Source organism: Drosophila eugracilis, unplaced genomic scaffold, assembly GCF_018153835.1.
Source record: "Drosophila eugracilis isolate 14026-0451.02 unplaced genomic scaffold, ASM1815383v1 contig_367, whole genome shotgun sequence".
Lineage (NCBI taxonomy): Eukaryota > Metazoa > Arthropoda > Insecta > Diptera > Drosophilidae > Drosophila > Drosophila eugracilis.
Window position 1 is genome coordinate 5029922 of NW_024573224.1, and position 16838 is coordinate 5046759.

Sequence of the window (16838 nt, forward strand, 5' to 3'; positions counted from 1 at the left end):
ATCTATTCTTGACCGGGCCAAAACTGCCCGGAATTCGATTTTTGGGGAAAATGCTGCAAAACTATCAAACCCGTTTTCACAAAAAGTAAGAGCCGTCTATAAATGTTCTGACGGTCGTTAAAGCCGAACACAATGTGATGCATTCTTTCGAGTTCCGCCTACGAATCGATAAAAACTTAATCTATGCATACTATTATGCCGATCCATTGATAGTTTATGATTTCTTGTCGTTTTCTGTTTGTCGCTTTTTCACTATCGAAAGTGGGTCTAGAATTTCAAGCAACTTTTTAGTTTGGGGTTCAAAGTCAAAAAGAATGTCGGAAGCTTACTTTGAACTCTGCAGAAACCTGTTTAAAATAGCCTGGGAATTCCAAGCGAATCCCCTATATAAGAGCCAGACACTTCGGATTGCGTCAGTATAAAATGGTACATTAATGGATGCGCCGAAACTATACTAATGAGTCCCTAATAGCAAAAAACTTTGTCTCTTAAAAAATAAGGATGTTTTATAGAAAATTATGATATATTTCTCATTTTTAAAAAACTTAACCATAAGCTGTGTCACCGAAGCTTAGCGAATGAATCTGAAGGTTTTTCATATTCCATGTTTTTATGAATAGTGGAGCTTATTTTGAGACCTCTTCTTAACGCAATTCAGAAATACTATAGAAAAATATGAAATAAATATTTTGTTGTTTTCAAGATTTATTTATATTTTAAAGTTAGTATTCAAAAAGTGTTATTTTTTACCATAAAATAATTATTCCTTTAAATATTTTTATTTCCTGAACGTAATTAATCCCTTTCACGAAATTGTTTTTTTCCTAAAAAGAAAATTTTAATGAAACCTAAGACGTATAAAAATGATTACCAATTCGATTATCGGATGTTGTGAAATAGTTTTTCAAGGATAAGGTTGTTTATTATTGTCTGCCTTCTGGTTAAAAGATGTCCACCCTAATACCTACATTATAATATTTTGTGGTGGCCCATAGATTTTATTGTTTTTAACAAAAAATAAATATATGACATCCGAACTATTTTTGGAAATGGTTCGTATCAATTAATAAAATAAAAATTCGTAACCCTATTGTTTTATTTTTTTTTTGTGATTTTCACTTTTTTAAATGTGTGCCTTTAGAAAATTCAAAGGTATAAGTACATTTGGCCATCTCACACCGTTCACAGTAAGTGAAGCGTGCAATGCTAAGACCAGAATTATCAATAAGAGTCAGACAGGGTTATTTATAAATTTTCGTTTTATTTATAGAATAAAGCAACATGATAACTAGGCAACAAATCAACAACTGGCAGTTAGCGCTTACAAACGGAAGCGACGGAAGATGTTGGCGGGCAAGTAGCTTGGTCCTGGAGCACTGGCAGAGGCACTTTCGCGAGGAGCGGGCTGGGATGCGAAGTTCAGGGTTGATGCAACACCACCGTTTTGGGACTGGCTGGATCCTCCGAGCTGATCGTACTGTCCCTGGATGGCGCGCTGGGCATTGGCAGCATCCTCCTGAGTCCTGTACTTGACGAAGTGCACCTCGGGCTTGTTGTTGTTGTTGTTGCGGATGGCGTTCAGCTTGTTGGCCAGATCTCCAATGTCGGCCTGCTTGTTCAGGACATAGATGGCGGTCTCCTGCTGGGCAGCCTGCTTGGCCAGAGCCAGAGCAGCATCCTCCAGTCCACGGTTCTCGGGTCCCTTGATGAAAACCACGCGGAGAGCCTTGTTCACAGCGTTGGCAACCTGGTCGGAGGCAGCTGGATCGTAGAAGTCACCCTCATCGGCGGTGTAGGTGAAGAATTCCTTCTCCAGTTGGGCTTGAGGAGCAGCGTAGTTGGGAGCAGCAGCAGACTGGGATCCTTCAAGGGCGTCAGCAATAGATGATGGACCGGCGGCAAAAGATCCACTGGGTCCAGGAGAGAAGGCGGGAGCATCACTGCTGGCAGATCCAGATGGCTGGAAGCTCAATCCCGAAGAAGAGTGGGCCACCGGTTGGTAGTTGTATCCCAGTTTGTCGGCCGTGGCCAAGGCAATTAAGCAAAGGACGAGGAAGGAACGCATGTTGATTGTTTGGTTTGCAAAGATGATTGGTTACTGACTTATCTCGCCGATATCTTTGCTTTTATAGGTGCAAGATTCAGTTCTTCGGCTGCATTATGAAGCGATATGAATTATGAAGAGTTCAAATTTGCCTTAAAAATGCATAAATAAGAGATTAAAATGCGGTTTCTTTATAATATATTTTTATGATTCGTCACACTGTCGCTGCGGTTGCAAATATTTGCATGGCTTTGCACATAAAACCGTGATATTTTTGGTTCGACGAAGAGCGACATGCAAATTAGGAGCTAGCCAGAATTGGACAGTTTTGGAATTGTGTTTGTTTTGTTTTAGGGGGTTCGCAGTCCGCGCTTCGGATTGCCAAATCAGATGGCGCCAAGTAATTTATTAAGAGACCAATTATCGAATTATCTGATTCGGCGCTGACAAGGCGCAGCAGTGCAGTTGTTAATTAGCGACCGGCCTAGCCGATCAATATAGCAAAAAAAAAAAAAAAACAAAAAATATAAGATGGCGGCTATATTTAGCGATGAATCCGCTTCTTCACTTCCGGCGGATGGAAGGTCGCCTCCACCCGCTACATTTGCATAAAGCAGCTAACACAACGGCCAAGATGCCGAGACAAAGCCGCTGAATAAGGCAATAATAATTTGGCGAATCGTTAAAATATTTATTTTTGGCAGCAGTAACGCGACTAGGCGCGCCTCATTTGCATATGAAACGGCCTGTCAAACGTTTTGTTTGCTCTCCGACCGATTTGGGCGACACATCTCATCCCGGCCGGATTTGGATTGGGTTTCCGATTTAGATTCCGATTCAGATTCAGATTCCGATCCGTATCCATCGGTAACATAACGCATCCATCTAAATTGCCACAAATGGGGTTTACGATGCTTGGGCCAGTCCGCTCGGCTTTTTATTGCCAGATTTTTATTGATTTCAACGATAAAGCTACATGAAAATACCAAATTGGCAAGGTTGGCCCACAACACTGGCCAAAAGCGGCGTAGAAGAATACGCGAATTATTGATTAAGGCAGCATATTGAATTTAATATGAGTTTTATAGCGTCGGCTCCGTAGCCGTAGCTCAAATATGGCAACTCCTTCCTTCCGACCCACGGAGTTGACCTCACGGTGCAGCCACCCGCTTCGCTTGCATATTTTAGCAGGGTGGTACTGGTACTGGTACTGCCTGATCTAGGTGGTTTTAGACCATAATTAAACCGCTTTATGCAGAGCGCTTTGCATAGCTGTGGATTCCATCTGCATAAAAGCCAAAGAACCATCTCACACCGACATCAAATCCCACAGCCAGCTCACCCACTCAACATGCGTCAGTTCTCCGTTGTCCTTTGCCTGTGCCTCGCCGTTTTGGCCAGAGCCGACAAACTAGGCTACAACTACCAGCCCGTGGCTCATTCCGCTTCGGGATTGAGCTTCCAGCCATCTGGATCTGCCAGCAGTGATGCCCCAGCCTTCTCTGCTGGACCCAGTGGGTCTTTTGCCGCCGGTCCATCATCTATTGCCGACTCTCTGGAAGGATCCCAGTCTGCTGCTGCTCCCAACTACGCTGCTCCTCAAGCCCAACTGGAGAAGGAATTCTTCACCTACACCGCCGATGAGGGTGACTTCAACGATCCAGCTGCCTCTGACCAGGTTGCCAACGCTGTGAACAAGGCTCTCCGCGTGGTCTTCATTAAGGGACCCGAGAACCGTGGACTGGAGGATGCCGCTCTGGCTCTGGCCAAGCAGGCTGCCCAGCAGGAAACCGCCATCTATGTCCTGAACAAGCAGGCCGACATTGGAGATCTGGCCAACAAGCTGAACGCCATCCGCAACAACAACAACAACAAGCCCGAGGTGCACTTCGTCAAGTACAGGACTCAGGAGGATGCTGCAAACGCCCAGCGCGCCATCCAGGGACAGTACGACCAGCTCGGAGGATCCAGCCAATCCCAAAACGGTGGTGTTGCATCCACCCTAAACTTTGCCTCCCAGCCTGCTCCTGCCCAGGCTGCCAGCAGTCAGGCGCCCGCCCAGTTCCTGCCCGCCGCCCTGCCCGAGGCCACTGCCCCCATCTCCTCTTATGTACCCCCTGCCACTCCAGGAAGCTCTTACCTGCCCGCCAACATTCTGCGCCGCCTGCGGTTCTAAGTCAAAGGCATTGTACCCTTTGAAATTCCTCTGTTATTGTTGAGATTTTAAGACGAAATAAATTTGTTTGTTAATGTAAATTTAAAAATTGACTTGCGGATCTTCTTGGCCAGCATTCCTAGACATATTAACGGCTTGAATTAGGTTTCTGAGCTTCGGAATTTTCGCATGCTGCTGCTGGCAAACGGGTTCGGCCTCTCATGAGTTATGAGTCCGTTCATCTAAGCTGTTTGTGAAAATTGCAAATTAGAGGAAACCTAGGATGTTTTTCTTTGTTGTTTTTTTTTCTTTTTTTAACTGGTGCGTGATAATCTGCTTAATTTGGTGAATAACATATTTGTCGTCACATGAATTAACATATCTAATATATTTTCTTTTCCTTATGAGTTAGCTGAAAAGGAAAACACAACGCTATAATATTTTAGTTTATTTATTTTTGTTTTCATTCACTTAAATCTACACTTTTCCTAGGAGTATACAAGCCTATCTTCATTGAATTTGGGGCTGACATAAACTTTGCATATATTAAACATTTTTTAAAAAGATTTAATTCCTACATTGACTTTAAATTTATGTTCGAATTTTTGACTTTGTAGTTCACGGGACAACTTTTCAGAACGCAGATTCTTTAAATTTAATTTTAAAACATAAAACATGTTTAGAATATTCTTAAACACTTTTTTTAGGTAATGTAAGCTCTATAAATTAGGGAATACTTGTTTTGAGTGTAGGCATATTAACGGATTAAATTGGATCTTTGAGCTTTGGAATTTTCGCATTCGGCGGCTGGCAAACGAGTTCGGTCAGCGTTGAATTATGAGTCCGTCCGTTTAAGCTGTTTGTGAAAATTGCAAATGAGCGGAAACCTAAGATGTTTTCTCTGCCAGCGTTTTGTATAATCCGGTGCGTGATAATCTGTATAATCTGGTGTATAACATATGGCTTATCGGCTACTTGGCTGCCCATGCCCACGCACTTCGCGGTTCGAAATTGAGATGGCAATACGTTTGACAAATTGCACGAGACATCGGACGGCAGACGACAATGGGCAAACAGTCAAAAAACCATTGGGGCAAGCAATTTAAAATTATTAAGCTGGGAAATTAGCCCAAAAACCAGAGGGCCAGAGTCTTTACTTTCAATCATCCCCAGCTCGATTTGCATATCAAAATGGGCGAACAATAGAACGCGGCTACTGCATAGTCGGACAATTTGGAGCTGCCGCCGCCCAGCCCTTTGTGGCCTGATTTGCATAAAAATTTTGTTTGTCCGTAAGCTGCAAGTTCATCAAATTTTAATCAACGCCGCCGCCAACGCCGCGGCTTCTGCTTCAGCGTCAGCATCACCATCGGTTTTAGACCAAAATCCAAACTCAAACCAAAGCCGCCAAGTGGAAAAAGAAAAACAGAAAAACAGGTTAGGCCCGCAGACAATGCGAACCTTATCGCGATCTCCAGCACGCTGTCATACGCCTGTTCTGATTGACGCCCGTGTCGACCAGGCAATATAAATGGCTCGGCGGCTCAGGTCGACATCATTCTGACTTCCGACTTCAGAGCTCCAACTAGAATAGCAATCAGCAAGATGCGCGCCTTCATCGTCCTGTGCCTCGTGGCCATCGCCTCCGCCGACAAGCTCGGCTACAACTACAAGCCCGTCGGCCACTCCAGCTCCGGACTGTCCTTCGCTCCTGGCAGCGGTTCCCTGAGCCTGGGAGGCGGCGGTGGATCCTTGGGCCTCGGCGGAGGTAGCGGATCCTTGGGCCTGGGAGGCGGCAGCGGATCTTTGGGCCTGGGTGGCGGCAGCGGATCCTTGGGCCTGGGAGGCGGCAGCAACTTCGGAAGCTTGGACAGCGGACTTGGCGGTGGCTCTATCGATCTGGGATCATCTGGTCTCGGCTCCTCTGGACTTGGCTCCTCTGGACTTGGTTCCTCTGGTTTTGGATCCAGCTTGGGATCCGCTGGACTGAGCGCCCCAGTCTCCTACAACGCCCCCGCCCCCTCTGCTGAACTTGAGAAGGAGTTCTTCACCTTCACCGCCAACGAGGAGGACTTCGATGAGCCCCAGGCTTTGGAACGCGTTGCCAGCTCCGTGAACAAGGGTCTGCGTGTGGTCTTCATCAAGGGACCCGAGAACCGTGGTCTGGAGAACGCTGCTCTGGCTCTGGCCAAGCAGGCTGCCCAGCAGGAGACCGCCATCTATGTCCTGAACAAGCAGGCCGACATCGGAGACCTTGCCCAGAAGTTGAACGCCATCCGCAGCAACTCGAACAACAAGCCTGAGGTGCACTTCGTCAAGTACAGGACTCCTGAGGATGCTGCCAATGCCCAGCGTGCCATCCAGTCGCAGTACGACCAGTTGGGAGGATCCAGCCAGGCCATTAACGGTGGTGTTGCCAACGCCCTGAACTTCGCCTCCGCCGGACCAGTGCGTCAGGCTACCGCCCAGATCCCCGAGAACTCGTACCTGCCCTCGTCGGTGCTCCGTCGCCTGCGTTATCGCCACTAAGAAGTGCCATAGCTTTTAGCTGAACCATTTGTTGACTTTTGTGTTATCTATTGATTTGTCGAACGAACCCCTCAAATACAATTCTTCTTTTACTTTAGCTTTTTGGCTATTTCTGTCCTGGCTGTGGGAACTGGGCTAACGGACCATAAAGTTGTCAATTTAATGTCGGAAATTTTTGATAGTTGAGCCATTCACTTCGGACCGAGTGAGAAATTGCATACCTCGGCGTTTATTACATGCCCGGAGTGCCCATAAAAATTCCAATGCGATGGCGCCAAATGGAATACAAGTGGAAATCAATAAAAATTTACATGTTTTGGGATGCTGGCCAAACAATCGACTAAAATTTTTTATCATAATTAAAATGTTAATCTGCGTGAAGTAAAAGGTTAGACAAACTATTAGCGCTCAAATTTATGGCAACTGCAAGACGGAACCAAGACGGCATACATAATGTATGAGTGATAACAGAGTGGCCGGATGAATGGCCAATAACAAAGAGCCAAAGTGGTCATCGACAGCTCTTTTCAAGAGCACCCACTACGGCTTATTAGCATAAAGCAGAAAACTCGGCGAAGTTTGTTTAGAAAAATCATAAAAAATTATGCTTGCCAACCCAATGATTAAGAAGAAAAAAACACCAAAGAAACTACAGCTAAAAGATATAGCCAAAGTTAATAGATAACAGCAGAAAAAAAACACGTTGACAAAAACGAATGGGAATTAGCCAAACTGGAGATCGGCTGATGAGGGAGCGATGCTCGGAATGAGGTGCAAAATTAAAGACAACCAATTAAAAACCCAAATGATGGCAAAAAGAAAATCAACGATTTCCAAAGTGCATTGATTTCGCATAAAAGTCGTGGGCGTCGTGGAGTTGGACATACTTGCCTTCGATCCAGCAATCCGAGCGGAGTTATCCACCTACAAACCAAAAACCAAGATGCGCGTCCTTATTGTAAGTATTCTATTGTTAGGATCAAGGAACTATGTTAAGGAGCTCTAACTGATCCTTTGTTCAATTTTCAGGCTCTATGCCTTGTAGCTGCCGTCAGTGCCAGGAGTGGCTACAATTACCAGCCTGCAGCTTCTGCTCCAATTGCCACATCCTTCGCTCCTTCCGGCTCCAGCTACTCTCCTTCGGTGGCTGCTATCCAGGATGCTCCCGCCGAGACCTATGCTCCTGCTGCCGCTCCCGAACCTGCTCCTTCCGCTGTCGCTAGCAACTATGTGGCTCCTCAGGCCGAGCTCCAGAAGGAGTTCTTCACCTACACCGCTGATGAGCAGGACTTTAATGAACCAGCTGCCTCTGAGCAGGTTTCCGGCTCCTTGAACAAGGCTCTCCGTGTGATCTTCATTAAGGGACCCGAGAACACTGGTCTGGAGAACGCCGCCGTGGCTCTGGCCAAGCAGGCTGGACAGCAGGAAACCGCCATCTATGTCCTGAACAAGCAGGCCGATATTGGAGATCTCAGCAACAAGTTGAACGCCATCCGCAACAACAACAACAACAAGCCCGAGGTTCACTTCGTGAAGTACCGCACCAACCAGGATGCGATCAACGCCCAGCAGGCCATCCAATCTCAGTATGATCAGTTGGGTGGATCCTCCACCATCCAGAACGGAGGCGTCGCTCCCGTCCTGAACTTTGCATCTCAACCCGCTGCCCAGCACGTGGCTGCTCCCTCTGCTCCTGGTAGCTCTTACCTCCCCGCTTCGGTCCTTCGTTTCCGCCAGTAGGCCATTGAACTGACCTCAGTCTGACCCATGACCCATCAACGATTCCTACGCACTCGCTGCGAACCATGTTGCCTAGTTAGTAAATCTTTCGAATTTCGAGATGTCTCCACAATAAAATATTGTTAATATAAAAGTGTGTTGTAATCGATGGGGGAATCGCGAATTTTGTAACAAATTTCGTGCGACATTGAACTATTTACCCTATATGGTGGGTGTTTGTCCCGATTTGGATAGCTTTTTTCGACCACTTTTGAGGGCACAAAAATTATAAAATGCTTTGGACGCTTGCGATTGTCTGACAAATGTTTTTTGCTCTTCATCGTGGTTATATCATGCTTGGAATAGTGGTAAGTTTAACTGGAATTTAACAAATTGACAAAAGCTTAATCTAATCTCTGTCCTAGTTTCTCATGTTATTGGCTGGCAGTTCTGCGGAATTGGGTTACCAGTACCAGCAAAATAGTTATGAAGGAGCTGTCAATAGCTATGGCAACGAAGCTACTTTGGCTGAAGAGAGGTATCCAGCTCAGCCTGGAAATCACTACCAGCAGAATGCGGACTTTCATAAGCATTTCTATGCCTTCGAGGCTCCCTATGATTCCGCAGAGGAGGCAGACTTAGTACAAACCAAGCTGGCATCTCTGTCCGAAAAGAATCTCCAGGTGGTGTTTATCAAGGCTCCGGAAAACAAGGCTGTGGTGGGTGCTCTCAACGCCTTGGCCAAACAAACCACCGAGGATAAGACTGCCATCTATGTGCTCAACAAGCAGACGGATGCTAATGAATTGGCCACTGAAATAAGCGCATTGAAGGCACAGCACAAACACAAGCCCCAGGTTCATTTTGTAAAGTACAGGACAGAGGCAGAGGCTGCTCAGGCCCAGCAATATATTCAGGCACAGTACGGCGGAGGAGCTTCGATTCCACAGCAGGCGCAGGCATCATCCTTGGGCTATTATCCTGAACAGCAGCCGCAATACGAGGAACCTCGTCCTGGAGACTATCCAGGTTCCCAAGCTGCTTATCTTAACTCAGCTCAACAATCGGCATATCAACCACAGTCGGGCTATCTGCCACCCTTGCCCAGTTACTCCTCCATTTCGCAGGGCTACAAAGCGGCTGGTTCTTCAGCCGGAGCTTCATCCATTGGACAGATAGATCTGCCACCCGTTCTGGAAGCTCAACAGGATCTATCAGCTAACTACAATGATGCCAATGCGGACTACCGCTCGGCCAGATCAAGACGCTTTGATTTCCGGGCTAATGAGCGTCATAGGTCGGGAAGTCGCATGGTCTTCCCATCTCCAACCCCAGGTAAACGCCTGCGGCTCTAAGTAGGCCCACCTGTTAAATTAAGACATAAAATTAGTGCCATAAGACTACCCCAACGGGTAACTAGTTATAGCAGCAAATAAAGCCGAAGATATATCAATGAATGTGCCACCTGTGTTTCTGTTTCTTCTTCTCAGCCAGATCTGAGCTGGGGTTGTTAATTTCGGTAAGCAGCTTATCAGAGATTTAGGCCTAGACTTAAAAAAAAGAGAAGAGACCTGCTAAAACATCAAAAATGACGTGTAAATTAACAAATCAGTAGCCATAAAACGTCGGCCGTAAAAATACCTGGGGAGTGAAAGTAGAGCTGCGGAGGTGTAAGCCGCAGGGGCAAATGCTGATAGACAAAACAAATGGCTTCGTCTATGACAGGCGACAACAATGGGGACCCAATAGCATATGAAAATATTTTATAACTAATTCAAATTGGGAGCTCATTTGTAAATTTTATGCGAATTAAATTCAAGTTCATGCCGGGCAACGGGTCAGACGCACAACCACACTTCTGTTAATATTATGGAGTTGGCTTTTGTTTCGGGTCTTGCAAACCCCCTGGAAATTTGCATTTCAAAATTGAACGACATTAACATGGATAATCGGAGCAGGCAAAGGCAAACAAACACACAAAACCAGAGCAAACGTTTGCAGAAATCTTTTATAGAAACAAAAAATGCAAAAATAGCGAAATAAAATAAAATCATAACGAGAGACGCCGTGGCCGAGAAGTCAGCTTACTTTCGAACTGCTATTTGTTTGTGTCGTATATAAGGATGGTTTTGTTGCTGGGACTGGATTATAACCAAACAGCGCTTCGAGCGGTAAAAATGGCCAAAACTCAGCCGGCGCGGAATATCACAGCCATGTACTCCTTGTTGGTAAGTTGAGAGCAGGAAAGCCGGCCTTAACTCAAGATTAACAACTGAATTTCTTGTAGGTACTTTCGCTGTTTCTTGGTATTAGCCATGGCTTGGGAGATGTCTACCTGCCGGCTGGAAATGAGGTATCAACTGGAGGAAAATTGGCCACGGAATACTTTACCTACGCAGCTCCACCGGAGGAGGATCTAATGGCTCCATGGCAATCAGCCAGACAATTGGCTCAGGTGCTCTCCCCGCCGCAACAGGTGGTGTTTATCCGAACTCCGGAGACGAATCTCTTTTCACTGACTGCCAAGCAACTGGCAGTCAATAATCCGTTGGACATCTTTGTGCTTCACCGGCAGGCGGATGCAGATGCTCTGGCCCAACAACAGGCTGCTATTCAGCAGCAGGCAACTGATAAACCTTCTGTCCACTTTGTAAAATACAAAACTTCTGCGGATGTTACAAGAGCTCTGAGTGCGTTGAGGAGTGACTATGATCGAATACCGGGAAATAGTATTAACCATGCTATTGAAAAGGCCAATGTTATCCAACTTAAGCCACAGCCAACAGAAACTCCTGTGATCTTTAAGATCCGGCCAAAAGATAGCGACGAATACGAGACACATGAGCAGGCCAGTGAATTGGAAACTGCCAAATTGCAGGCGCTATTCCGGGAATATCTGCCACCGGGAAAAAGACGTTAATTTAGTAATAACTTATAGGCTAGTGCCAAAGATTGCTTAAAGGTTAATTAAATTAATTGTTAATTAGTTAAAACCATTTGATGTGTTCCTAAAGATTAAATCGATAAATATATCCACGCGTTTGTGGAAAGTTTTCGGTTACTTCATTACACATTCCGATACTTTACGTCAACGACTTATTTCAATAATTAAGTATCAAAGATATCTGAAGGGCTAAGTTCAAAGTTTAGAAGTTGAAAAACCTTTATGAAAATGGTTGTTGAGGTTGTGTTTTGATAGTTGACTTCTGAATTTAATTGAAAGTCAAATTCATAATTGGAAATTGAGAAAGTCAATCGATAGCAGCCGTTAAATCATAATTATTCATGGCCAGTGAAGTTATTTAAAAATAATTGCTCTGATTAAAGTCGTTAAAAGAAAAATCATTAAACCGAACTTAATGATACAATTTTTTGTTTTGATATTTTTGCTTCCTATTAATTTGAAGAGTGGGATGTCCATAAATTACTCAATGTACTTGGAATGCTGAGCTCTTGTAAAGAAATTTAATTTAAATTTCAATCAAAAAACATTCAGTTGTTATGGCGAGGATTGTAGAGCTGGTCGAAGGTGGCTGTTTATCTATAGCTTTCTATTATGAATAATTAATTACTCAGCATAACAGCGTTACATTTTACTTCTGAGTTTTCGCCCCACACTTTATGGATTATCTTCAAAGTATCTCTTAGATAATCATTAAGGTGTTGGTAACCGACTCCCGCCGCCAGAGCCGAGCAAATGTTTTCTTAAGCAAATGTCGCCGTTGTCGCTGGAAAACTTTTTAATGAGCTACGCTGGGCGTTTTCCCCGCCGTTCATCCCTTCCCACATGACAAGGCATAGCGCTATCCCTTCCAGGACCCTAGATTTTACGACAGGCGGTACTTTAAGAATGTTTCAACTAAATTACGCCACTACTACGCGGACAACAAGGAGAAGAAGGAGAAACGGAATAGACAGGACACTGGGGCTGACATCATTTCGCTTTGCAAATTGTTTTAGTGTCAAAGGTCAAACACACACTTACACCAGTGTGCCTGTGTGCCAGTATGCCAGTGCCATATGACACGCCGAAGTGCAGCCGTAAAAAGGCTCCCGCCAGTGCAAATCTGTTGAGCAAGTTTTAGTTTAAGCATTTTTGAGCAACATGAGATCCTGGGCTGTGGAGGACGAGCTTCGCTCGTTAGCGGTGCCTGCCAAAAACTTTGCCAGTCACGTCAAAGCTGCCGCTCCAACATTCCGCCCCTAAACCCACCAGGTCTCCTTTTTTTTATTTCGCGGTATCTCCAAACACTGAGCCAAGCGCCTTAATCCTGAGTCCTGGCCGGAGGCAACTCATGACTTGCTGCAATTTCGGGACAGGTGTGTCCAAGGTCCAACTCTCGGATTCCATCCAGCAGCAGCAGCAGCAGCTGCCAAGTTTGCGTGTTTTCCAATCTTTTCTTCGTTTTCGTGGGTTGTTGGCTTGTTTGGCTTGCCATTTCCAAATTAGGCGCACTTTTGGCGCTGCCTTTGCTTTTGTTGGCCCACCAACTTTGGTAAGAGTTTCGTTGTGCAGCGGACCCAGCTAATAGCCAGCATGAGTGGCCAAATGCTGGGTGGAGTCATGGCTAATCCTAGGAAATACGGCCAATGGGAATCCCCTACTTTGTGTAGGCATGCAAATAAAAAAAAAACATTTCCTTAAAGGTGTTGATTAATTGCTTTATTGCAATTTAATTAATATGTGATTAAATAGATTTTGGGAAATATTTCAAAAAAAATACTATACCTCGTTAAGTTTGTTTTCTAATTTCCAATAAATCATGTTTGGAGAAGAAAATGTTCAACCATTTTCCTCCTCTAAGTATCAGTATTTTGCCCATAACTAAGACAATAATGGTCCGAATACGGAATGGCATACCTCGTTGAGGCTGCTTTCTAATTCCTAGTCGAGCTGGATTAATTTTTTTGCAAAAAAAAGGATGTTGTTACCCCTTATCGAAACTAAAAAAATCCGTTATCTCCGATTTTCCCCTAAAAATGACACTATTTTTCTCAAACCAAGTTAATAATGGTCCGAATATAGAATGTTATACCTCGTTGGGCCGATTTTCCCCTTAATATAATATGACATTGTTTGTTTTATAACTTTGTAAATAATGGTTTAAAAATAGAAAAAAATAGTATTAAAGAATTCATCACTTTAAAGAGGATCTCTTAGACAACGTTGTAAGGAAATTATCTTAATACCTGCCTAAGGAATTCCAAAGAAAATTATAATTATAAATTTCTTTCTCATATTTACTGACGACCTCTCGACCCACACAGCTGCTATTGCACATTTTAAATTCTTATTTTGCCTTGGCCATCAAACAACGCCGAAAAAGTTTAAATTAGTTAAAGAACTTCATTAAGTGAACCGTCGAAAAAGATTGACGTTTTCGACCCGTGCCCAGAGAAAAACGCGAGCTTGTGGAAAATTATGAAAATTATAATTACCGGATTAAGCTGGGCCAACCCGGAGTACCAACTGGCAACTACCAACTGGCAACCGTCGACCGCCAGATATTATCGCCAAAGCCAGTAGCTGTTTATTTTCCAAGCATTTCAACACAGTGGCTGCCGTTTTTGGCCTCTCTCCGCGGCATCCAGATGGTTGTTTTTTATGGCCTGTCGCAGCCAACACAAATCAATTAGATAATGTGGCAGCATCGGCCGCAGAAGCATTCGCAATCGCAGTCCCTGATAGGCCATGCATATTTATAAACTTTATAACCGTCGCAGAGTGCATTTTAATCAAAACCAAGACAAACGATCGTGGACTAGCGATAGGCCTAGGTCGGGGCATATGCTTGCATATTTAAACGATGGGGCATTTTAATGACGATCGAATGGCATCGAAATCAAATCAACAACGCTACGAAGGCAAGGTCGTTCCTAAACAGTGGATCTTTCTCTCTTAGCCAAAAACTGGGTTTATTTCGTGGGAGGGGTAGATGCAGGCTGTGAGCTGTGTCTCCAACTATAAAAGCCGGATTGGGCTGAGCTTTCAGTATTAGTTCCTTCTGTCATCTTCAATTGACCGCACCTTCCAGTCATCATGCGTGCTTTTATCGTAAGTCTCTTGTGGTTTTGGCCAGGAAAAACACATTTATATACTATATCTTCAAATCATGTAGGTCCTCTGCTTGCTTGCTGCTAGCTGCAGTGCTGATAAACTGGGTTACAACTACCAACCTGTGGCCCATGCCGATGAGGGTTTGTCCTTCTTGCCAGGAAGTGGACAAGTGATTGGAGAACTCCCCCAGCAGTTGTTGCAGCCCGTGCTGAGTGGAGAGGCTGTGCTTTCCCAGCCCATTGAAGCTCCCGTTTTGTCGCCGATCCAGGCTCCTGTTGCTCCACAGGTAGCTCCTTTGGTGGAGGAGTTCCAGAAGGAATTCTACAGCTATGCCGCCCCTGAGGAGCAGTTCGATGAGGGTACCAGCAACCAGCAGATCGCCAACTCCCTAAAGAAGAACCTCCGCGTAGTCTTCATCCGCACTCCGGAAAACCAAGGCTTCGAACGCGCCGCCCTCCAGTTGGCCAAGCAGTCTGCCCAGCAGGAAACCGCCATCTATGTGCTGACCAAGCAATCTGATGTGTCCAACCTGGCTAAGCAATTGAACGCTCTGAAGACCAGCTCCACCAACAAGCCGGAGGTGCACTTTGTCAAGTACCGCACACCTGAGGATGCTGCCAATGCCCAGTTGGCCATCCAAAACCAGTACAACCAGTTGCCCGGAGTGTCCCGCATTTCCAACGAGGGTAGTGCTCCTGTCCTTAACTTTTCCTCGGCCCCAGCTCAGCCCGTTGCAGCCCCCGCCAGTGCTGCTCCAGTTGCTGCACCTGCTCCCAGCTCGGAGTATCTGCCCGCCAATGTGATCGCTGGCCAGGATTACCTGCCTCCCACTCTGCGTCGCTTCCGCGTCAAGTAAATGTGTACTCAAGTGAAAGTCCAACGGTAACGTTTCCTAAACAATCACCTGCCCACTCCCATCACGTCCAAGTTAACTAGCTCTTAAGTATCCATGTAGAGGAATAAAATTTGTTTTGCTGACAAATTCCCGATGTGAACTGGAAAACTCATTTGCAGCCTAATTGCAGGATTCGGCCATTTGCACACTGCGGAACGGAACCTTTCCGTTGTGCGAGTTTCTCGTTTTTGCCATTCAAATCCCGGCATTGGCTTTGCCTGCGTCTGCCTGCGCATTCGTGCGTTGTCCTTTCACATAAAATCCCTGAAATAATAGCCTGGATAAAGCGGCTGGCATGTCATAAAGTCCAGCAACAAGTTGAGCCACCCACATATGCCGCCCACTCACATTGCCGCATGGGAAGTGAAACGAAACCACACCCGCACACTCATAGAATCCCCAGCATATGCACAATGGTTTTATCCCATCCGCCATTTGTAATTGGAGTTATTAGAATCGAAATGAAGTGGTTGGACAATGGCCCGGTCTGGGCCCGGCTCCAGTTTCCGGCCACTCTTTGCAGACCATGCTAGAATGGGTTTTCTCAGTGATGGAAAATGTAGAAGAGGTACTTCCCAAAATATTTTTGGTAATATTACCATTACATTTACAAAAAAAAAAAATCGAAGGAAATTTCCAGTTTTTAGTTTTTTCCAGTGATCTAAAAAATGGTACAAAAACCAATAAAATGCTTTAAGGTACCAAAATATAGTTTGGTTCGTCGAAGTCAATATCAAGGTACAGCGTCCCTAACACTTCCCGTCACTGGTGGTTATTGTTGCGGGCCCTTTTGCCAGTTGTGGTTTGTATAAGTGGCAACGTCCTTTTGCAGGTGGAAGCTGCCTTTATTCCTGATCTGTGTCCTGCCAGCTGACGACACTCATTGAGTATGATTGTGTAACCTTGTTGCGGGGTGTGAGCAGATGGGTGTCTGTATGTCATGATGGCTTCCTGCTTCCGTGGAAGGCAAACTCATCATGCGAAATGAAAGCACACATGGCCCGAAACTGAACTATGCTGAGGATTTGGTACGCTGTTGAGTGGAGTCCTTAAATTTCACTTAGACGTAACATAAGCCCGATATAAACGCAAACCAACGGTGCATGTATTCATGGCCATCAGGATGTGTATGTGTGTCTGTGTCTGTCCTTTGCCCCTGCAGGAATTGCACGCTTATCAGCAGTCGAGTGCAAACTGAATCCGTTGCTCTTTTTCTTTTCTGCGTCTGTGTGCGAGTGCTTGTGTGGTACAGTGGCAAATCGCTAAAGCGTAACGACAGCGACAATATGCCAGTGAATCGGTGTTGGGGTAGAAGGGAGCAAGGATCCGGGGTCCTGGCAATTTGGGCCACCATAAACGCTGTTAGCTTGTCTGCCATTTGCCGTCTGACTGCGCCCAGACTGCTGCCTGTAATTAAGGTGATATGCAGCAGTCAGCC

The 16838-nt window shown here is 45.3% G+C and overlaps 7 protein-coding genes across 7 annotated transcripts; 6 read left to right on the forward strand and 1 right to left on the reverse strand.

The window, feature by feature from the left end:
• Positions 1-1304: 1304 nt before the first annotated feature.
• On the reverse strand, positions 1305-2078 carry LOC108113548. The gene has a single exon (XM_017224142.1). It carries the CDS (start codon positions 2063-2065, stop codon positions 1322-1324), a length of 744 nt encoding a protein of 247 aa, XP_017079631.1. The 5' UTR covers positions 2066-2078; the 3' UTR covers positions 1305-1321.
• Positions 2079-3369: 1291 nt separating this feature from the next.
• LOC108113544 lies at positions 3370-4220 on the forward strand. The gene has a single exon (XM_017224138.2). The coding sequence runs from the start codon at positions 3396-3398 to the stop codon at positions 4218-4220; it is 825 nt and encodes a 274-aa protein (XP_017079627.1). The 5' UTR covers positions 3370-3395.
• A 1528-nt stretch (positions 4221-5748) lies between these two features.
• Positions 5749-6825, forward strand: LOC108113646 (jacalin-related lectin 34). The gene has a single exon (XM_017224317.2). It carries the CDS (start codon positions 5805-5807, stop codon positions 6726-6728), a length of 924 nt encoding a protein of 307 aa, XP_017079806.1. The 5' UTR covers positions 5749-5804; the 3' UTR covers positions 6729-6825.
• A 608-nt stretch (positions 6826-7433) lies between these two features.
• LOC108113647 lies at positions 7434-8586 on the forward strand. Its single transcript, XM_017224318.2, has 2 exons — positions 7434-7686; positions 7758-8586. Exons 1-2 carry the CDS (start codon positions 7672-7674, stop codon positions 8466-8468), a joined length of 726 nt encoding a protein of 241 aa, XP_017079807.1. The 5' UTR covers positions 7434-7671; the 3' UTR covers positions 8469-8586.
• Positions 8587-8770: 184 nt separating this feature from the next.
• On the forward strand, positions 8771-9904 carry LOC108113561. Its single transcript, XM_017224154.2, has 2 exons — positions 8771-8815; positions 8873-9904. The coding sequence occupies exons 1-2, from the start codon at positions 8771-8773 to the stop codon at positions 9800-9802; spliced, it is 975 nt and encodes a 324-aa protein (XP_017079643.2). The 3' UTR covers positions 9803-9904.
• Positions 9905-10615: 711 nt separating this feature from the next.
• On the forward strand, positions 10616-11367 carry LOC108113570. Its single transcript, XM_017224162.1, has 2 exons — positions 10616-10675; positions 10735-11367. Exons 1-2 carry the CDS (start codon positions 10625-10627, stop codon positions 11365-11367), a joined length of 684 nt encoding a protein of 227 aa, XP_017079651.1. The 5' UTR covers positions 10616-10624.
• A 3044-nt stretch (positions 11368-14411) lies between these two features.
• On the forward strand, positions 14412-15487 carry LOC108113532. Its single transcript, XM_017224125.2, has 2 exons — positions 14412-14502; positions 14567-15487. Exons 1-2 carry the CDS (start codon positions 14488-14490, stop codon positions 15359-15361), a joined length of 810 nt encoding a protein of 269 aa, XP_017079614.2. The 5' UTR covers positions 14412-14487; the 3' UTR covers positions 15362-15487.
• Positions 15488-16838: the final 1351 nt, after the last annotated feature.

Coding starts and splice junctions, on each gene's coding strand:
- LOC108113570 (XM_017224162.1), top strand. CDS start 10,625: ATGGCCAAAACTCAGCCGGCGCGGAATATCACAGCCATGTACTCCTTG. Junction 10,676..10,734: donor CAGCCATGTACTCCTTGTTG/GTAAGTTGAGAG, acceptor AATTTCTTGTAG/GTACTTTCGCTGTTTCTTGG.
- LOC108113561 (XM_017224154.2), top strand. CDS start 8,771: ATGTTTTTTGCTCTTCATCGTGGTTATATCATGCTTGGAATAGTG. Junction 8,816..8,872: donor ATATCATGCTTGGAATAGTG/GTAAGTTTAACT, acceptor TCTCTGTCCTAG/TTTCTCATGTTATTGGCTGG.
- LOC108113548 (XM_017224142.1), bottom strand. CDS start 2,065: ATGCGTTCCTTCCTCGTCCTTTGCTTAATTGCCTTGGCCACGGCCGAC.
- LOC108113646 (XM_017224317.2), top strand. CDS start 5,805: ATGCGCGCCTTCATCGTCCTGTGCCTCGTGGCCATCGCCTCCGCCGAC.
- LOC108113544 (XM_017224138.2), top strand. CDS start 3,396: ATGCGTCAGTTCTCCGTTGTCCTTTGCCTGTGCCTCGCCGTTTTGGCC.